The 20,710-nt window shown below is 35.5% G+C and overlaps 1 protein-coding gene across 10 annotated transcripts in view; it reads left to right on the top strand.

Annotated features, from left to right (window-relative positions):
- FNDC3A (fibronectin type III domain containing 3A) overlaps window positions 1-20,690 on the top strand; it is a 228,546-nt gene extending 207,856 nt beyond the window's left edge. For 9 of the 10 annotated variants that reach the window (XM_063792541.1, XM_522753.9, XM_063792542.1 and 6 more), the window contains 9 exons: window positions 2,137-2,242; window positions 2,331-2,506; window positions 7,964-8,077; window positions 8,812-8,961; window positions 9,069-9,352; window positions 9,449-9,661; window positions 12,891-13,057; window positions 14,248-14,375; window positions 18,179-20,690. In XM_063792541.1, the coding sequence (XP_063648611.1) occupies window positions 2,137-2,242; window positions 2,331-2,506; window positions 7,964-8,077; window positions 8,812-8,961; window positions 9,069-9,352; window positions 9,449-9,661; window positions 12,891-13,057; window positions 14,248-14,375; window positions 18,179-18,493 (1,653 nt within the window). In that variant the 3' untranslated portion in view covers window positions 18,494-20,690. The remainder of the gene's footprint in view (window positions 1-2,136; window positions 2,243-2,330; window positions 2,507-7,963; window positions 8,078-8,811; window positions 8,962-9,068; window positions 9,353-9,448; window positions 9,662-12,890; window positions 13,058-14,247; window positions 14,376-18,178) is intronic. The other variant, XM_054664942.2, reaches the window with a different exon arrangement.
- The last annotated feature ends 20 nt before the right edge of the window (window positions 20,691-20,710 follow it).

Below are 20,710 nucleotides of genomic sequence, written 5' to 3' on the forward strand. Positions count from 1 at the left end.
GAAAATTTTATAAAGATAAATTTGAGAATGATGCTCAATAACCATACTAAGCAGAAATAGAAATAAAATAATTATAGACCGATTTACTGCTCCATAAATTATGTGTGTGAGGACACATCATAAAATAGTATCTGCTGTTTAAATCTACTTTCTAATATTTACTTACTTCAAAAAAGTTGGCCATTATTTTATTATTAGAGACTCAATAACCAAAATGAACTTAAAGTGTACCATTGATATAAAGACATAATGTTCTAGGGATGTATGTTTATTAATGAGTGATTTTTTTTTTTTTTTGGGAAACAGAGTCTCACTCTGTCGCCCAGGCTGGAGTGCAGTGGCACGATCGGGGCTCACTGCAACCTCTGCCTCCTGGGTTCTGCAACCTCTGCCTCCTGGGTTCAAGAATTCTCCTGCTTCAGCCTCCCTAGTAGCTGGGACTACAGGCGCCCCCCACCACAACTGGCTAATTTTTGTATTTTTAGTAGAGACGGGGTTTTACCATGTTGGCCAGGCTGGCCTCGAACTCCTGACCTTGTGATCCACCGGCCTCAGCTTCCCACAGTGCTGGGATTACAGGCATGAGCCACCGCACCCGGCCAAGTGATTTTTTTTTTTTTAATGAATTAAACCAAGAATGGTTTCTTGGATCATTCATAATTGCTGGGTTTGTTTTTTTTTTGAAATGAAATTTAATGCAATGAAAGTATTCTTTTTTAAAAATGAAATGTAGGCATTTTGTTGAAAATGAAACTAATGTGAAACTGAGTGTGAGTCCTGCCCAACTGGCTTGTGCTCCAGTTGCTTCATTTTATCCAGTAAGAAAATCTCCCTGGATTTAAGAAAAGCAACAACACATACACATGCACAAAATCCTATTCTACTATAGCATTTTACAGCATTTTTATATAGGATAGCTTTCTGATAAAAAGATGACCAAATATTTTGTGTTTAAAAAGAATGTTAAGTATGAACCTTAATATGTTGCAAGTAAGTAATATGCCACTGATTTTGTGGCATTGTTTTTTTTGAGACAGAGTCTCACTCTGTTGCCCAGGCTGGAGTGCAGTGGCACGATCTCGGCTCACTGCCAGCTCTGCCTCTTGGGTTCACACCATTCTCCTGCCTCAGCCTTCCAAGTAGCTGGGACTACAGGTGCCTGCCACCATGCCCGGCTACTTTTTTGTATTTTTAGTAGAGACTGGGTTTCACCATGTTAACCAGGATGGTCTCGATCTTCTGACCCTGTGATCCACCCGCCTCAGCCTCCCAAAGCGCTGGGATTACAGGTGTGAGCCACCGCGCCCGGCCCAGTGTGGCATTGTTTTTAACAGAGTGTCTTTAAAAATAAAGGCTTTTTAAAATATAAATATAGCATAGAAACTAAAAGCAGTATCAAATACCTAGAAAGATGCCAAGTAACTGGAAAAGCTTACCTGATTTTAGAATTATTTTTAGGTGGAAAGGATGAAGGAAAGATAATCTTTTAATGTATAAGTTAAGCTTGGTGCAGTGACAAATGTGTATAGTCTCAGCTACTCTGGACGTGGGAGGATTGCTTGAGCCCAAGAATTTGAGGCTGTAATCATACCTGTGAATAGCAACTGCACTCCATCCTGGGCAACATACCAAGACCCCATCTCTAAAAATAAATCAATCAGTGTTTAGGTTAAAAATACAGTCTACAGTAGTAAAGTAGCCAAAATATTCTAAACCTCCTTACAACAATACAAACAGCATATACAGTATTTTAAAACATCCCTCCTTAGAAGAGATTTATGGATCCTTTTGGAGAAGATCAAAAATATTGCCCATTAAATTGTGTTGGAAGTTGTTTTTTTCTTTAGTTATGGAAAGAAAAGGAAAGGAAGGGTTCATTGAAGTTCTTTTTCAGTAACTTGCTTTGTATATAGTAGTTGCACAGTACATGTCTTTCTTTGTCTATGAAAATTTTGAGTTTTTATTTAATTGGGTTTTCATTTTTTTTCAGAACTTTATTCCTTTTTTGTTGACAATCAAGTACAATTTCAAATTATCAGTGCAATATTTGTGTTTATATTATTTTTCCTTACCAAAAGCAATCTGATTATTTGGTTTTGGGGCATTTTTGTTTTCTTTTTGCTTTTGTTTTGGCAGGTCTCTGAATCTTTACTTGTGCAGACTCCAGCTGTGCCTCCTGGCCCATGCCTCCCTCCCAGATTACAGGGTAGACCCAAAGCAAAAGAAATACAGTTACGATGGGGTAATTTCCATTTTGGTAATAAATTATAATTAAGCTAGAACAGGAAGTATTCGTCTTGCTAAATTGCATTAATCTTTCCATCTTTTAGGACCCCCTCTGGTTGATGGTGGATCACCCATTTCCTGTTACAGTGTGGAAATGTCTCCTATAGAAAAAGATGAACCTAGAGAAGTTTACCAAGGTTCTGAAGTAGAATGTACAGTGAGCAGCCTTCTTCCTGGAAAGACATACAGCTTCAGACTACGTGCAGCTAACAAAATGGGGGTAAGAAGACTGTGCTGGTAGAATTATAATCACAATGGTGATATATGTTTCATTTTAACATACATCATCATATCCGTTATTTGGCCATTTGGCTTTAACATATGACTCCAAATTTAACAATTTTTAACAAGCCTACATTGATAAATACAAGAGAAGTCAGTATATTCCATAACTTAATTTTTATGAAATCTCAGTATTTTTAGATCCCACTTACAGTTTGTGACACTTTGGACTTCAGCTGGGCTAGAGTTTACCTTTTAGGCAGTGTTAATAGAGTTTACTTAATCAATTTAAGAGTAGAAGTAAAATCATAAGTACTGAAGTTTTTTGAGGCTGATTGAAGTTTTTTGAGGCTAAAGTAGCATTTACTTTCAGTTGGCAACTAATTATGATTCATTTTTTTTGCCCAAATGAAAAAAAACTTATGCTTGAAACTATTCTGGTTTTGTATGTATTTTTTGAAATATTATCTATGTATTTAATATATAACTCCAAAAAGTGGACAAAGTAGGTGATATCTCCATTTCACAACTAAGAAAACGGGTTCAGGAAAGCTAAATATTTTGCCCACAGTCATACAAACTAATAAGTGATAGAGGTAAGCTACAAACCTTAGTTTGTCAGACTCCAGAGCCAAAGCTCTTTCCACTCAGCTATGACACCTCTCATCTCTCTGCAATAAAGCAGGTTCCCTAAGGACAAAGCAGTAATTTCCTATCTCAGCTAAATAACAATTTCTTTCAACTATTCTATAATTAAAATTTTTATAGAATTAAACTGACAGTTCTCTCCTACCCATTATTTTGGTGAACTATACTATATTTCAAATCCTGTTGTCCAACAGGGTTCTGTATTTACATCTGTAAACTTATTTTTCAATTTATTTCTGTTTGATTTTTTGAAACAGGGTCTCACCCTGTCACCCAGGGTGGAGTGCAGTGGTATGATCTTGGCTCTCTGCAACCTCCGCCTCCTGGGCTCAGGTGACCCTTCTACCTCAGCCTCCCAAGTAGCTGGGACCACAGGTGTACATCACCACACCTGGATAATTTTTTCATATTTTTAGTAGAGAGGGGGTTTTGTCATGTTGCCCAGGTTAGTCTCAAACTCCTGGGCTGAAGAGATCTACCCACCTCGGCCTCCCAAAGTAGTGGGATTACAGGCAAGAGCCACTATGCCCGGCCTAAATTTCTTATATGTCAAATTTATATACTTAGGCTGTTCTTACACAAGTCATTCCTTTCTGTAAGAAGCCATCTTGTCAGCCTCACAAGGCTGCAGTACACTAGGATCGCATCTTTAATACTTACGTCTTAATTTATATTTTCAGGTTTGTGATAATTTGTCAAAATCACCTTAAGTAAATATTTACTTTCCATATTTCCAGAGAATATACATTTTAGACCTTTCTAAAGCTATTCCAGATTTTAAGATAAAATTTATGCCTACCAGAGAGCAGTACTGATAAATAATGTACTATAAGTACACTATTTACAGTTTTATTTTAAATAAAATCCATTCAGCATGCTAGAATGGTGAAGCTTTGTCATTATTTTGTTGTCGTTGACATGAATTAACCTTGTTCAAAAAAGGGGGGCAAAAAAATGACATTTGTCATGGAAAACTTTTTTTAATCCCTATAGGACTTGAGGAACAGAATCCTTACTTCAGTTCTTATAAATAGTTGTGCTAAACCTCAAGTTTCTATCATTTAGTGGCCCTTTCCATGCTCTCCATGAACTAAACTGAATTATCTGTGTGACTGATATGTTTTCTTAGGTTGCCTTATAACATGTATAACAGTACTCTTTATTTGTAGATAGCTTTGTATGTATGTGTGTGTATAGACAGATAGACAGACTTTTTTTTTGAGACAGGGTATCTGTCACCCAGGCTGGAGAGCAGGGGTATGATCATGGCTCACTGCAACCTCAACCTCCCAGGCTTAAGCGATCCTCCTGCCTCAGCCTCCTGAGTAGCAGGGACTATAGGTGCACACCACCATGCCAGGCTGATTTTTTACTTTTTTGTAGAGATGGGGGTCCCCTTATGTTTCCCAGGTTGGTCTCAAACTCTCGGGCTCAAGTGATTCCCCCACCTTAGCCTCCCAAAGAGGTGGGATTACAGGCATGAGCCTCTGCACCTGACCTTTTATATATACTTATTATTGTAAATCATTTGCTGCCACTAGCAGTCTGTAAGTCTATACTATTAAATGACATATTGGCCAGGCACGGTGGTAAATGCATGTAATCCCAGCACTTTGGGAGGCCAAGGCGGGTGGGTCACTTGAGGTCAGGAGTTCGAGACCAGCCTGACCAACATGGTGAAACCCCTTCTCTGCTAAAAATGCAAAACTTAGCTGGGCATAGTGGCGTGTGCCTGTAATCCCAGCTGCTCTGGAGGCTGAGGCAGGAAAATCACTTGAACCTGGGAGGCGGAGGTTACAGTGAGCTGAAATCATGCCACTACATCCAGCCTGGGCGACTCACAAAAAAAAGCAATTAAAAACAAAAAACTATTAAATGACAGATTTATATTTGGAATTTTGGCTAGGCACAGTAGCTCACACCTGTAATCCCAATACTTGGGGAGGCCGAGGCTGGCAGATCACTTCAGGCCAGGAGTTCGGGACCAGCCTGGCCAACATCGGGAAACCCCATATCTACTAAAAATACAAAAATTAGCTGGGCTTGGTGGTACCCACACCTGTAGTCCCAGCTACTCAGGAGGCTGAGGCACAAGAATCGCTTGAACCCAGGAGGTGGAGGTTGCAGTGAGCTGAGATTGTGCCACTGAACTCCAGCCTGGGCAACAGGCTTTTTCTCAAAAAAATAATAACATATTTGGAATTTTAAAATTGATTGGGTTTTCAAATTTATTGTTTTAAATTAGGAACTTTTGAACTACTAATAAAACTATCTGCCATAGTTCATTGATTTTTACATGAAATATTTATTTTCAAGATGGTTTCAAGATTACTTTTCACAAAGCAGGCGCATTATATCACCATTTTGCTCTGCCTTGTAAACTTGCCATCTGGGATTTTTGGGTGGTATTCATGTGAGAGTAAAGCATATTCTCTAGCAGTTTCCTATAGCTACAGGTTTGTTTTTTTTTTTCATTGCTTCTAACAGGATATGGTTACTATGAGTCCATGAAATATAATGGAAATGTGAATAAGGAGTTTACTGAAGACTTTATAAACATTTGATTTTTTTTTTAATCGTGAATATGATAGAAACTGGTAGTGTTGAGCAGTGCAAATATTTGAAGTGGTGATTTGTGAAATAGCCCAGCATTGCCTTAAACAAAATCACAGTCTACTTCTTGTTTTATACATATGATAGTATAAAAGGTTTCTTTTTTTTCCCATTTTCTGAGATTTATAGATTGGTATATAGCTTTAAACTATATAAAGTTTTATGGAAAGATTTTTTAACCTTATTAATATAAATTTTAAAGTTGATATAATTAAAGTGAGCCCATCTTCTGTTTATAAAATGCAAGATTCCTTAACATTTATAATTATACAGATGAAATAGTTTCTATAAGGAAGTTGGAGTTATGATTTTGCCCTTTATAGATGTTAGATTGTGCAGATTTGTCTGTATTTTCTCACCATATCAAATAATACTTTTCTTATAAGATTGGTCTTCAAGAGCCATATTAGTTGTTATAATTGATTAGTATATAGTTTAACTTTATTCATCATATTTATACTGTAGATTTATGGCCAAAGGTTGAGGTTATTTCAGGAGAGTTGATGACCTTCATTTAAAGTCTAGCTAAAATCAGTGCTGTAAACAAAAGGAAACATTTACGTTTGTTTCTGTTTGCCATATATAGTAGCCTTGATTTTTTACTTTTTTATAAAAGTTACATTCACAATATTAGCCTGAGATATTAATGACATTGTGATGATACAAAATGGTGTATATTCCCTGTGCAATCGGATTTGGAGGAAAAATGAAGGACTTAACATTATCTGAAGTCACTGATACTCTGAATAAGTATGGTCAAGGAGTGAACTATTTTCTTTTGGAAAAACTTTTTAAAATTTTATTTTTAAAGTATTATACTGTTATTTTTAGGGCCTAATGGTTACATTGAATAGTTGGTTTCACCTTCTTAAGGTTTTTTACCAATATTCATGAAACTTGATATTTTTAAAATCCCTACCCTTTGGTAAGTCTACTGTTATTTATTAACATTTTTATTGGTGATTAATACATGTTTTTTCCTAAATTAAAAATAAATAACTTGGAATAATTTTAATATTAAATCTTTGTTAACAACTGAATGTTTCCATAGAATTTTCTGAGAAGTTGAGTTTCTTAGAGTTTTCGTAGCTGGCTGGGCCCAGTGGCTCATGCCTGTAATCCCAGCACTTTGGCTCAAGCAGTCCTCCCTCTGAGAGAGGAGGGCCACTTGTGCCCAGGAGTCTGAGACCAACCTGGGCAACATGGTGAAACCCTGTCTCTGTAAAAAGTAGAAAAATTAGCCCAGCATGGTAGTGCACACCTGTAGTCCCAGCTACTCAGGAGGCTGAGGTGGGAGGATGGCTTGAGCCCAGGAAGTCGAGGGTGCAGTGAGCCATGTTTGCACCACTGCACTCCTGCAGTCTGGGTGATGGAGCCAGCCAGACCTTGTCTCAAAAAAAAAAAAAAAAAAAAAAAAAAGAAGTTGAGCTAGCTCTTAAAGATGGGCATTTGGCAAAACTGCCTGATACAGTGCAGTAACAAGTAGGTTTACTTCTGACCATTATAATGATGCGCCACTGTTAAGTGAAAATACCAGTGTATTGGGGCTTTTCTTTTGCTAATGAGCTTTAAAAAATTGATGACTAGAAATTTCTGTAATTGTTCTCCTATGTGTCGGGGAAGGAATTTGCCAATACTGAATAAAATTTTTTATATTCCAGGTAATGTATGTTAAAAGTAATTATGAGAAAGTGAGCTTTTTAGCATGGAACAGAAAAATCAAATTCTGGTACAAAATAAACAAATTTATAGAACAGAATGTTGGTAAAATTTGATATGGAATATGCCTAAGAAAGATTCATGAAGTATTAAAAAATTAAAAATAATAATTTACACCTACCATCTCCCGTACCTTTAATTAGTATCAATTTCTTCACTCCTTATATTTCTCCTGAATTATTCCACCGACCTCATTCCCTAATGTCCTGCCCTTCTTGCAAAAACCATTTCCTGAAGAAATAAGGGGCAGAAGAAAGTATAGGTAAATGAAACTTTAAAATTTCTCACACCTTTACTTTCATGATTTTTAAGTCTTTTTAGTTAATGTGAATACTTATAGAATTATGACCAAATTAATCTTGAAACACAGGGAAAAGACTTTAATTATTAATGAATCTTTAAATATGCAGTTCTGTGCAATCAGTGGACATTTAAGGGTGAAAAATAAAAACACTAGTTACATTTGTTTTTCTAGTTTGGACCATTTTCAGAAAAATGTGATATTACTACAGCCCCTGGGCCACCAGATCAGTGCAAGCCCCCTCAAGTGACATGTAGATCTGCAACTTGTGCACAAGTGAATTGGGAGGTATTGTAATTTCCATTGACTTGTATCTACTTTCTTAAGTGAATAGAATAGTTTATATAAAAGAATAAAGATACTGTTCATTTTTACCGCCTATATTATACAGAGTAAGCCCTAGTTTAATTCACATGAAAAACAGTGACTTCTTTTTCCTCTTTGAAGAATTTGAGTAAGGTATATTTGCATTACAAATATTTAGATTCCTGTTCATTATGTGCTTTGTATTTTTATGAATGGCTTTGTCTCAGTACTGAGATATTTCAGCCACTGTAAGTTTAATGTTCAGAATAGACATACACAGGAATTAGTAAATTCTATTTCTCTTATATTTATCCAGTACACATTTCCAGTGTACTTATTGTGGATAGTAATAATCAGTGATGATAATTATTATATTTTCAGTTCCCTTTGAAATTTAACAAAATGTGTGTATGCTTTTAACATTTCATATTAATAGAATTATCTTGAAATATATTTACCTTAAAACACTCTTTCTAAAGTGACTTAGTCATATTTCTACTTCTAATTCAAAACAGTTATATATTTGACCAATCTTAAATTCAGATAATCTTAATGAATAAAAAATGTAAAATTGAACAGTTTTGATTGTGCTTAAAAGTTTTAAAGAAACTCAAAAGCAATCTAGTTTTACATGTGCTCAGGTAAAGAGCATTTTTGGCCAAAAGCTATTTAATCAACATCAAGACTAAGACCTTTATCCTTTTCTTAATTTAAAGGTTCCTTTGAGTAATGGAACAGATGTCACTGAATATCGATTGGAGTGGGGAGGAGTTGAAGGAAGTATGCAGATATGTTACTGTGGGCCTGGTCTCAGTTATGAAATAAAAGGACTTTCACCAGCAACTACCTATTATTGCAGGGTCCAGGTAAAGATGATCAGTACCTTGTCACTTAACTCTATCCAGAGTTTTATATTTCATTGGCATTTTCATGGTCATGACTTTGTTAACTCGGAGGCTCTGTTAATTTGTAGGCTCTGAGTGTTGTGGGTGCAGGCCCTTTCAGTGAAGTAGTAGCCTGTGTGACTCCACCATCAGTTCCTGGCACTGTGACCTGTCTTCAAGAAATAAGCGATGATGAGATAGAAAATCCCCATTATTCACCTTCTACATGCCTTGCAATAAGCTGGGAAAAGCCTTGTGATCATGGTTCGGAAATCCTTGCCTACAGCATAGACTTTGGAGATAAACAATCCCTAACAGTGGGAAAGGTTACAAGCTATATTATCAACAATTTGCAACCAGATACAACATACAGGTATACTCTAAAAATTATGTTGATTTTTGCCTAGACCAGAGAGACACTTTAAATAAAACAATCATAACCAAACTTTTTTTCTTATGTGGCGCTTAGAATACGAATTCAAGCCTTGAATAGCCTTGGAGCTGGTCCTTTCAGCCATATGATAAAATTAAAAACTAAGCCTCTCCCTCCTGATCCACCTCGTCTGGAATGTGTTGCCTTTAGCCACCAGAACCTTAAGCTGAAATGGGGAGAAGGAACTCCAAAGACATTGTCAACCGATTCTATTCAGTACCACCTTCAGATGGAGGATAAGAATGGACGGTAGGTTTTTTTAATTGCTTCTTTATATAGTTTCTTAGGTCTTAAGTATATAAATTTCTGTAACTATTAGAAGTAGGCCAGGTGTGGTGGCTGACACCTGTAATCTCAGCACTTTGGGAGGCTGAGGCAGGCGAATTGCTTGAGCCCAGGAGTGCAAGACCAGCCTGGGCAAGACAGTGAGACCTTGTCTCTAAAAAAAATTTCTTTTAATGAAGTAAGTTTTCAAAAACGAAGTCAAGATTGTCATACAAAAGTGTGCTGTTTTTAAAACATTAGAAAACACAATGTAGATTTCCTGTTTATAATTTGTGAGTGGAATACCAAGAGAAAAAAATAAGTGGGCTACTGTTTGGTTGTTTTCTCTAATCCATTTACTGTTTTCATGATAGTAAAAGACACCTAATCTTAGATACAAAATAAACTCTTCAGTGTTTATTTCTAGCAGGACACAATTTTTTTTTTTTTAAGACAAGGTCTTGCTCTGTCACCCAGGCTGGCCTCCAGTGGCACTATCTTGGCTCACTGCAACCTCTGCCTCCAGGGCTGGAGCCATCCTCCCACCTCAGCTCCCCAAGTATCTGTGACCACAGGCGTGGGCCACTACACCTGGCTAATTTTTGTATTTTTAGTAGAGATGAGGTTTCACCATGTCGCTCACACTGGTCTCGAACTCCTGGGCTCAAGTGGTCCTCCCCCCTCAGCCTCACTGAGTGCTGAGATTACAACTCATGAGCCACTGTGCCTGACCGAAACAATTTTTTTTTTTTTTTTTTTTTTTTGAGACGGAGTCTCACTCTTACCAGGCTGGAGTGCAGTGACGCAATCTCTGCTCACTGCAATCTCCACCTCTCAGGTTCAAACAATTCCCCTGCCTCAGCCTCCCAAGTAGCTGGAACTACAGGTGCGCACCACCACGCCCGGCTAATTTTTTGTATTTTAGTGGAGGCGGAGTTTCACCATGTTGGCCAGGATGGTCTCCATCTCCTGACCTCGTGATCCACCTGCCTCAACCTCCCAAAGTGCTGGGATTACAGGCGTGAGCCACTGCACCCGGCCCTGAAACAATTTTATAGTAAATGATTATGATCGTTCCTGGCCTCTGAGATCCTTGAGGGCAGAGATTATGTTTCAGTCTTTTCCAGATTCCTGACACAGGGCCTGCACGCTAAATGAATACAGTTCAGTTTTTCACTGTGTGATCTCAGTTAGATTCTGTGATTAATTATCTAGTCCCTTTGCTAATCACTGTTGCTAATCTTTGCTAATCTTTGAATTAGAAAGAACCTAATTTCATTCAGGTTCTTTCTGTGCCTCTTTTACATCTTAATGTACATGTTGTACTATTCCTATATAATGTGCCATATACTGCCGCACTAAATCATGTATTTTAATTACAGTGTTAACTCTGAATATTTGTAACAGTCATTCTAATGCCAACTAGGGCTATTTATTCACATTATATTCCATATAAGCAATGCCACATACCTCCCACAGCTGTTAATCCTTTAATATTTTAAGAATTTTGAATTTTGCTTTTCTACTTTTCATTGAATATATTAGAAACAATTTCCAAATCTGATGGACTCAGAATACTAGTAACAGTTTTTCCCAAGATTTACTTTTTTGTGTTGTTTGTATCTTAGCCAGGTATTCAACAATGAAATATTCATGGTGCTTGTACATAACCACTCTCTGTCAGAAATACTTATACATTTAAAATAACATATGGAATAATTTTGTATACTAGTATATCACCAGTAAGAACATTACACAGAACAAACGTGATCATTTCCTAAAATCTGTATCGATGAATGTTAGCCTTTGTTCTTGGCAGAATTTTATGTAATCTTTGTAGACTTATCTCTACAAAGAGATTATTTGCCTTGTACAGGTTTTTGGTATAGCCATTTATCTTTAATATATGTTGTTATTACTGGACAAATTAATTGTTTAAATATTTTTCCTCCCCTTTCTAGCATACATTTGGGGTAGTGCAAGAAGGCTTACTGGAAACAGGTCTAATTAGTGTTTGGTTGAAAGATAATAGAATAAAGATTCTATTAGATATAAATTCTATTATAGAACTTCCAACTTAATATTCAGCTAGCATCTAGAGAATTGTTATGGGGTATGAATATGGCTCATGGCCTTTGGTTGTGGAAAATAAAGAAATTGAAACCTTTTATGATACTGTTAAGTTTAATGCACACATTTAATAAATTAAATCAATTTAATATCTTTGATTACTTTCATTCCCTTTGATTTTCACAACTATATACACTTGCTGTGGGATGGTATCATAATGATACTTTAGTTGTTCCCTGATCCAGATTTTGTCATTGTTCAGCTTTTTTAAACAGTGGTATTACCACTATTTTTTTTCCTGTCATTAAAAAAAAATTTAGAGGTTGAAAAGACAAGGCTTATCCAATTACTGCTTATTGGAAGTACTGTTTCTTCCTGTCATTAAATATTTCTTTATTTTTAACTTGACTACAATTTTCAGACTGTTAGCATTGAATAAGCATTCATTATTCATTCTCTAATTTCCAAAAATTTTAGAAACATCCAATCAAAAATAATGGGATGCATTCAACTTATAGATAACATATTAGGAGAAATATATATGATATTCAACTTCATTGAACAGTTCAAGTGGATAATGTATTGGAAATTTTATATTATCATACTACTTTTGTAAATCTCTAGAAAAACATCACCAAGTCAACTAAAAATCTGCCTGGGAATTGAGAATTATCTTTTTTCCAGATAAAGACAAGGAAGATTAAAATAGAAACTTGATCTCATAGCTCAGGTCTCTATGCCATACTTGGCAAATTTTATCAATATGACTTTAGTTAGAAATAATTTGTAATGAAAATTGTGATGTTCTGAGCATCTTTTAAAATGTACATTAACAAAACAGTATTCAGAAACAAAGCTAAACCGGAAGCCTGAGAAGAAACAGTTATGGTCGGACATGAAATTTAGTAACAGACTTTCAGTAAATCATGTCAAATTGGGAAATTTACCAAATATCCTATTTTTCTTCATCTGATGAAAAACAGATTTATTTTAAGTGACATAGAGTTCCTGGCATCAAACTTTTGGGGTAACTTATCACTCCTAAATAATGTTCCTAACTGTGTTTTTATACTAGTTTGTAAAACACTTTAATAAGGTATCATAAGGTAGTATAAGGTTTATCTAATAGTTATTTCCATTTTAGGTTTGTATCCCTATACAGAGGACCATGTCATACATACAAAGTACAAAGACTTAATGAGTCAACATCCTATAAATTCTGTATTCAAGCTTGTAATGAAGCTGGGGAAGGTCCCCTCTCCCAAGAATATATTTTCACTACTCCAAAATCTGTCCCAGCTGCCTTGAAAGGTAAGTTATACATCCTGAACTTATTTTCTTTATAATAAATTACTTTTTAATGTATTTTCATAAATGCTTTGTTTACTGATATTAAAATTTAGCATCCAGTATATGTCCACCAGTTATACAAAATCGTATAGGCAAGCCCAACTCTACTGAGAGTTCCACTCAATAATAAAAGCTGTTTTATCTGGCACGCTCATATTCAGACAAGTACTGGCTTTTGTCACTGATGTTTTTAATAATGTAGCATAAAAATACTAAATTGAGTAGGTAGGCTGGTTTTCTAATGAGGTCATTTGCTTAAAGAAAAAAATCACAAACTCTGGTTGTTTAAACGTTTTGAGTTATTGATATTACATTCATTTGGATTTCAGAAGGAAAGCTTGCTCATCTGTTAAGCAAAACAAATTCTTCATTAATGTGGGTTTTTCAATTAGTTTTACACACACATGTACACATATTTACACACATTTGTATATACATTTATCTTTTAATTTTAGAGGGGTTCTTATTTTAAAGTGACTCTGGCAAGGGCTACACTCTATTTTTAGCTGAAAAGTCTATAAAGTTAATTGCTCTGAAGACTAATCACAGAGACTTCTAGAACCATATCCTAGATCATGTACTTAAACCTATCATTTGTTAAACAGCAGAACTCTTCTTGAATAGTCTTTCTAATAATATTGAGTTTCACTGAGTCATTTTTCTGTTTGCTCATCAAGTTTAGTGTCTCTTAGCTTTAAGAAGAGTGCTGACTATAAGCAGGGCACAGTGGCTCACACCTGTAAGCCCAGTGCTTTGGGAGACTGAAGTGGGAGGCTCACTTAAGGCCAGGAGTATTGAGACCAACGTGGGCAACATACTGAGACCTGCCTCTCTACAAAAGAAATTTTGAATCAGCTGGGGATGGTAGCATATGCCTGTGTGTGTAGCTGCACAGGAGGCTGAGGCTGCATTGAGCTATGATCGCACCACTGTTCTCCAGGCTGGGTGACAGAGTGAGATCCCATATCTTAGAATACAAGAGTGCTGATTTTAACCTCTTTGGATGCAAATTTCAAAAATTCACTGATACTTATTTCAAGTTTATAAGTGGATTTTAAATATTTGTTGATTTTTATTAAAACAAGTGTCTGCATGATGTACCAAATTAAAAATCAAGTGGAACAGATATTATTTATATTTGTTTCCTACAGCCCCCAAAATAGAGAAAGTAAATGATCACATTTGTGAAATTACATGGGAGTGTTTACAGCCAATGAAAGGTGATCCAGTTATTTACAGTCTTCAAGTTATGTTGGGAAAAGATTCAGAATTCAAACAGGTATGTACCAAGATATTAATGTGTGGATGCATATTTTTACCCTTTTTTAATTTTTATGTATTTTCAGTGTAAGATTTGGCCATCTTTACCTTTTAATTCATAAACATTTATTCAGTATATATTATGTTCCAGAGATCTCAAGATTCCAAATCTTTTCAGTATGAACTACACTTGAACAGATTATTCATTTATCTGATAAGTATTCATTGAATTCTGTGCCAGGCACTCAGGATATAGCACTGAACAAAAAGTCCCTTGCCTCCATGGAGCTTACTTACATTCTGGTGGAAAAGAAGACACTATAAGCAAGTAAACATGACAATATATTGTCAGATATAAGTGTAATGGAGAAAAAACAAAATTGGATAAAATAGGGAGTAGTGGAGGGGGAGGGCACTGAGTGTTATTTCATTTGGGGCACTCAGCTGACATTTCAGCATGTCCCAGAGGAGATGACTATGGAGAGAAGAGTGTTCCAAGAAGATATGCTGAGGCAGGAACATGCCTATTAAATCTGATGAACATAAAGGAGCCAATATGACTGGATGGAGAGAGCAAAGGGAAGAGTTGATAAGGTCGGGTAGTTAATCCTAAGGGGCCTATAGGTGGTATGGAGTGATGTAAGGCATAATAGGCCATACTGTGGCTTTTACTCCACGTGAAATGAGAAGACAGTGGAGGATTTTGACCAGGGTATTCACGTGATCAGACACAGGATTGTTTTGACTGTAGTGTTGAAACTACAGTAGGACAAGGGCAGAACTAGAAAGACTAATAAGGAGGCTTTTACAATAATAGTATTAATAATAGTCATAATGCAGTGCTGTAAATATGACATTAGGCATGAAGTTATAATGGAAACCTAGAGGAATTGTCACCTTCCTAGCCAAGAGGTTTCAAAGATAGCTTTCTGATAAAGCAAGAATAGCAGTGAGATAGAGTGGAGAGTTGCCAATGTTTGTTACAACTTTTAAAAAGAATAAGCTTTTATACCACTCCAAAGACTAATTAAATACCTATACATTTCATCTGATTTTCCCTTTTTCCTGTAACCTTCTTAATTTTGAGGGCTTTTAAGCTGGGTTGTTTTCATTGTGTCTTATATTTTCCTCTTCCACTAAAAAAAAGATCCTTCATTTGTTTTATTCCAGTATTGTGCTGTTGTAACCACTCTATGTAATATCTTAACTGAAATTACAAAAGATCCAAAGAGTCAGATTAAACCTGGCATGCAATTGTTTTTCTTTATTAAGCCATCTGCAAATTGACAGGATAATTAGATTTGAAATGTAATTTACAGATAAGTAGGTTTCCTTCTAAGGAGGAAGCAAAATTAATATTAAAGAAAATATAATTGTATTACACGTTTAAAGGAAATAGGGACTCCACATTTGAGTAGTATATGAATAACCTTAAGGCTTGTTTGAATGACTTTTCTTGGGTGTATAAACCTTCTGAAATTAGCTTGAGCAAGTTAATCTGTTTTCTTCAGTCCTGTATTTACAGTTACCTGTGTCTCTTCCTGCTTAGAGGTCTTCCCACATCTGAAATACAAAATTGAAAACTTGATCCCATCATCTTCCCTCCCAGTATCTCCTCTCCAACATCTTTACTTCATCAGTGTCATAGACACCAATATCATCTTGGTCTCCAAGCTTTAAATTCTTAGATGAATTTTTTTTTCCTATCAACTCTTAATCAGAATTTGTTTCTAAATCCATAAAACTACATCAGGGCCTCATCACTTTTTGCATGTACATCAAGAGTCCTTGTCCTACTCAGCTCCCTTCAGTCCTTCACACAGCCTCACGATTAGGATTCCATAAACACTGTTTTAATGTCACACACCTACAGTGGTCCCTTTTGAATTAACCTAAATTTCCAACTAGTGTAATTAATGTATTCTTCCTCTTTGTACCGGATCTCTTATCACCCTCATGCCACTTGTTGAGGTTTTTCTTTCTTAACCTAATACTGCCAGGCTCATGGAATGGTACATGAAGACACATGGAAAGTATAAAGACAAAAATCATCTATTCTATCCATAAGACAAATACATATTTTTAATTTTTACTCAATTTACTTCAGTGTTATGTATACAATTTTACACTACTTTATCATACAACATTCTGTTTTAAGTGAATCCTTTTACAGGTTGAAGCATCCCAAATAAAGTCCAAAATTCAAAATGTTTCACCCAAAATCTGAAACTTTTTGAGGATCGATATGACACTCAAAGGAAATGCTCATTGGAGCATTTCCAATTTCAGATTTTTGGGTTTGGAATGCTCAACTAGTAAATACGCAACTATTCCAAAATCAAAAAAATTGAAATGCTTCTGGTTCCAAGCATTTCTTATAAGGGATACCCAACCTGTACCATCTCCCAAACATGGATCATTTCTACATTCTATTCCCTGAAACATTATGCATCCTTAGAACTAATGCATAGTCACCATTTTCTTTCTGATTTATCTTAAAGCTTCTTTCAGTAAGTTCCTTTATATATTGTTATCAGCATCCACATTTTTATTTATTGCCAATAATTCACTAATTTAATGTCCTTTTATTAAGTACCTACTATATGCTAGATTCTGGAGATAGAAAAATGAGACAGAGATCTTACTTTACTTTGAGAGCAAAGCAATATGTAAAAATTTAGATTTACACCACAGGTACAATTGAGGCAGCTAAAAGTACTTGAAAGCCCCCATGTGTTGGTTCTTCTGACTTGTAGCCCACCAACTAACTGGAGAAACTCAACTGACAAGTCATTTAACTCTATGAGCCTTGGTTTTCTCAATTACAGAATGAGTGGTGGGAGGTTGCTCATTATTGGAAATGATAGCTCCTACAGATTGAGCAGTGACTGCATGCTGAGCACTGCGCTAAGTGCTTTAACAAGCATTAGTTCATTTCATCCTCATAATTATCATACATGTTAACTACTAGTATGTCTTTTATACTAAGGTAGTTGGTCTAAAATCACATCTGGAGTGTGAAGTGGTAGAGCAGACCTTGGATGCCAGGGGTGAACAGTTCTAGTATATAGCTTCTTAACCCATTTATGCCTAGTGTTCCATTATTGGAACACTAAGCTTGTGGTAGTTATTTATATCCAACTGATCAAGGTTATTGCCAAGGTCTGATTTTTCACAAAAAAAAAATTTGCAACCTCTGGCATAAATGGGTTAATTACTAGCACATTCCTCTGAAAATCCGTGGAATTTCATTCTTTTTATTTCCCTTGTGAGGCATGGCAGAGGAGGTCCTATTTTCTGATTCTAAGTGATCTCCCCTCTCTGGTTTATACAGTGATTTGCCATAGGCACCTATAGAAAGCTCCCCTTATTCATTTTCCATTTCATTGTACAGATATGTTTGAAATTATATGGAAATTTATCAGTTATACAAAGACATAATGGGGGAAGCAAAAGTAGACACTATCCCTTCTTTGATGGAATGATTGCATTGAAAAATGACTTCTTACATTTGAGAAAAGCGAGAAAATGCTTGAGGACCGATTTTGCTTGTTCTCTAGCTGCCCTGGGGCACATCTGCACTCCTTAACTCATCTGTGAACCGTATAAGGGTAGATACTCGCTTTTGAAATTTCTCTTGCCCCTATGCAACAAACAGATAAGTACTTTAATGGATAGGTATTTTTAACAAGTCATTTAAAAGATAAAATCAATGGCATTCACTGGCTTTCACATGAAAAACAATTCTAACACTAGCCAGTTTTAACACATTTTCTGTCCAGCCTTCACACGTAATTCTTCCTTCTAATATTTTATTAACAGATTTACAAAGGTCCCGACTCTTCCTTCCGGTATTCCAGCCTTCAGCTGAACTGTGAATATCGCTTCCGTGTATGTGCCATTCGCCAGTGCCAAGACTCTCTGGGACACCAGGACCTCGTAGGTCCCTACAGCACCACAGTGCTCTTCATCTCTCAGAGGACTGAACCACCAGCCAGCACCAACAGAGACACTGTGGAAAGCACAAGGACCCGACGGGCACTGAGTGACGAGCAGTGTGCTGCCGTCATCCTTGTGCTGTTTGCTTTCTTTTCCATTTTGATTGCCTTTATCATTCAGTACTTTGTAATCAAGTGAAAATATAACTTTATTTTTTAACTCTATTACATTTTATTTTGTCATGTACTAAAATTATTTCTGTATTGCTTTTATAAAAAACAGTGGCATTTAGCACTGGCATTGAGACTATAGCACATCATTTTTGCCATTTTCAGTGCTTATATTGTTAGGTAGAGGCTGGCACTTTATTAGAATGCAAGCCACAAAAATATCAATTTTTTTTTTTTGTTAGGGTGGGTCTTCTTTTTTTCTTTCCCTCTCTCTTTTTTTAACAAATGCCTTCTTATAGAAAAACTTTCTAAGAGGCAACAATTTAGAATGGATATTTTGACAAATCGGCATGAGTGTAACAGTGATAACCTGATCTGTTGGTTTTAAAGATTATTACCAAGTGAAAAATTCAGAATGAATAGAATTTACACTAACATGCTATATAAAATGTTAAAGTCTGATGCTGTGAAAGTAATCTAGTGCTATATTTCTACCTCCTCATTTGTCTTAATTATTTGGTAAGTGGGATTATGATGAGTAACTGGAGGGGCTTAGAAACAAAAACTGGATGAAAGAGTATGCATGAAGAAAAGCTTCTTTGATAAATGTGGAGTTCTTCATTATAAATATATATTCATGAATTCACAGATAAGTACTTAAAGAACAGACAGTTTACTTGGCCTAAAAATATTTTGATGTTTACTCAAAAAGTACCTCTTCAGGTCTTGAGAACATGGAAAAGAACTGAGTGCTTTTAAATACTTTTTAAAAAGTAATCATAAAAGTAAATTGAATTTCAAACCTATTTGGCTTCTGTTTTGTGAACCTTTGAACTATATGTATGTGTATAAGGGTATACACATACATATATGGCATATAACAAGTGTACACATATACACATAACAAGTGTAGAAGTATATATTACATACATACACTCACTCTGTCTGGTATAGGCTAATTTTGAAGAACTCCCATAAGTTTCTGCTGCTTCTCCCATAACTGCTGCCACCACCATCAGAATTCATAATCAAACCTAACCTTTTTGTTTGGGGCACCAAATCTGAAGACAAAATTAATTTGCACCAGTAAACTTCAAGCTGCTTTCTTTCTTGAAAACTAAACGTTTAATGTATAATGTCTGTTTGGATACTGTTCCAAATTGTTGATTGCATGTGGTTAATGTTGCATTAGAGCACTTTGCAATTGCATAATTCATTAATGTTTTGTGAGCTTGCATTTGTGAGTTATTGGATGATCAGACTGAATTTTGTCAAGTATCACATTGTACATCTTGCCTAGATGTCGATGACTGCCAGTAATAATACAGTTTATAATGAAACTATCTACAATTCTTGTTTTAGCACATCTGTTATCCGTAAAACACCTGTAACTAGCTTTTTTAATTTATTATTTGAATTTTAGGATAGCGAATCACTAATTTTTAGTTGCTGAGGTTGGCATTTTAGTGATTATTAAGCACTTCTGTCAGTCTTTGAAAAAAGAACGTATGTTTTGTGCTTTGAAGATCTCTGAAGAATTTCTTTTATAATAGAATGGGCATGTATTGTAACAGTTTTATGTCAAATGATCTGTGCTGTAGAAAAACATTAACCCTTGTTCAAAAAAGAAATGGATAAACTTGGCCTTTCTAAGTGGTAAGAATGACCTGTCACTATAATATACTGTATGTTTACATTTTATTTAAATTTAATCTCTTATGTATAGGGTGATAACCTTCCCCAGAAACAACAGTGATTGCGATTGTTTTCTAGAAACTTCTTTAAAGTGCCACATTTGGCAGTACAAATGAGTCTGAGTGTAATAGCCCAGAGATTTATATATAGTTGAATGTCTAAAATGGTAAAATGTGCCACTGTGTCAAGTTACAGTGGCTTATGTTTTTCATAGTAATTCAAATGAACCTCCTATTTTTGATAGTAAATGTCATTTAATAGTATACTTGCCATTTGAGCCTCACTGCAAAATTAGTGCAGAGGAGAAAACAATTTTTAATGTAATCTTGATTTTACCTCATATACTGTACATTCCAAAAACTCTAAACTTTTTAAAGATTATAGATACACTACCAAACATATCACCTTAAAATTGTATAAGGCTGAATGAACTTCATACAAATGAAAAAAATCTCATAAAAATACATAAACTATGTAGCAAAAGTATCTGTAAAATCCATGGAAAATAAAAGTTGTATCATTCTTTTTGAGATACGTTTATTGTATTCAT

The sequence above is a fragment of the Pan troglodytes genome, chromosome 14 (assembly GCF_028858775.2).
Source record: "Pan troglodytes isolate AG18354 chromosome 14, NHGRI_mPanTro3-v2.0_pri, whole genome shotgun sequence".
Taxonomy (NCBI): domain Eukaryota; kingdom Metazoa; phylum Chordata; class Mammalia; order Primates; family Hominidae; genus Pan; species Pan troglodytes.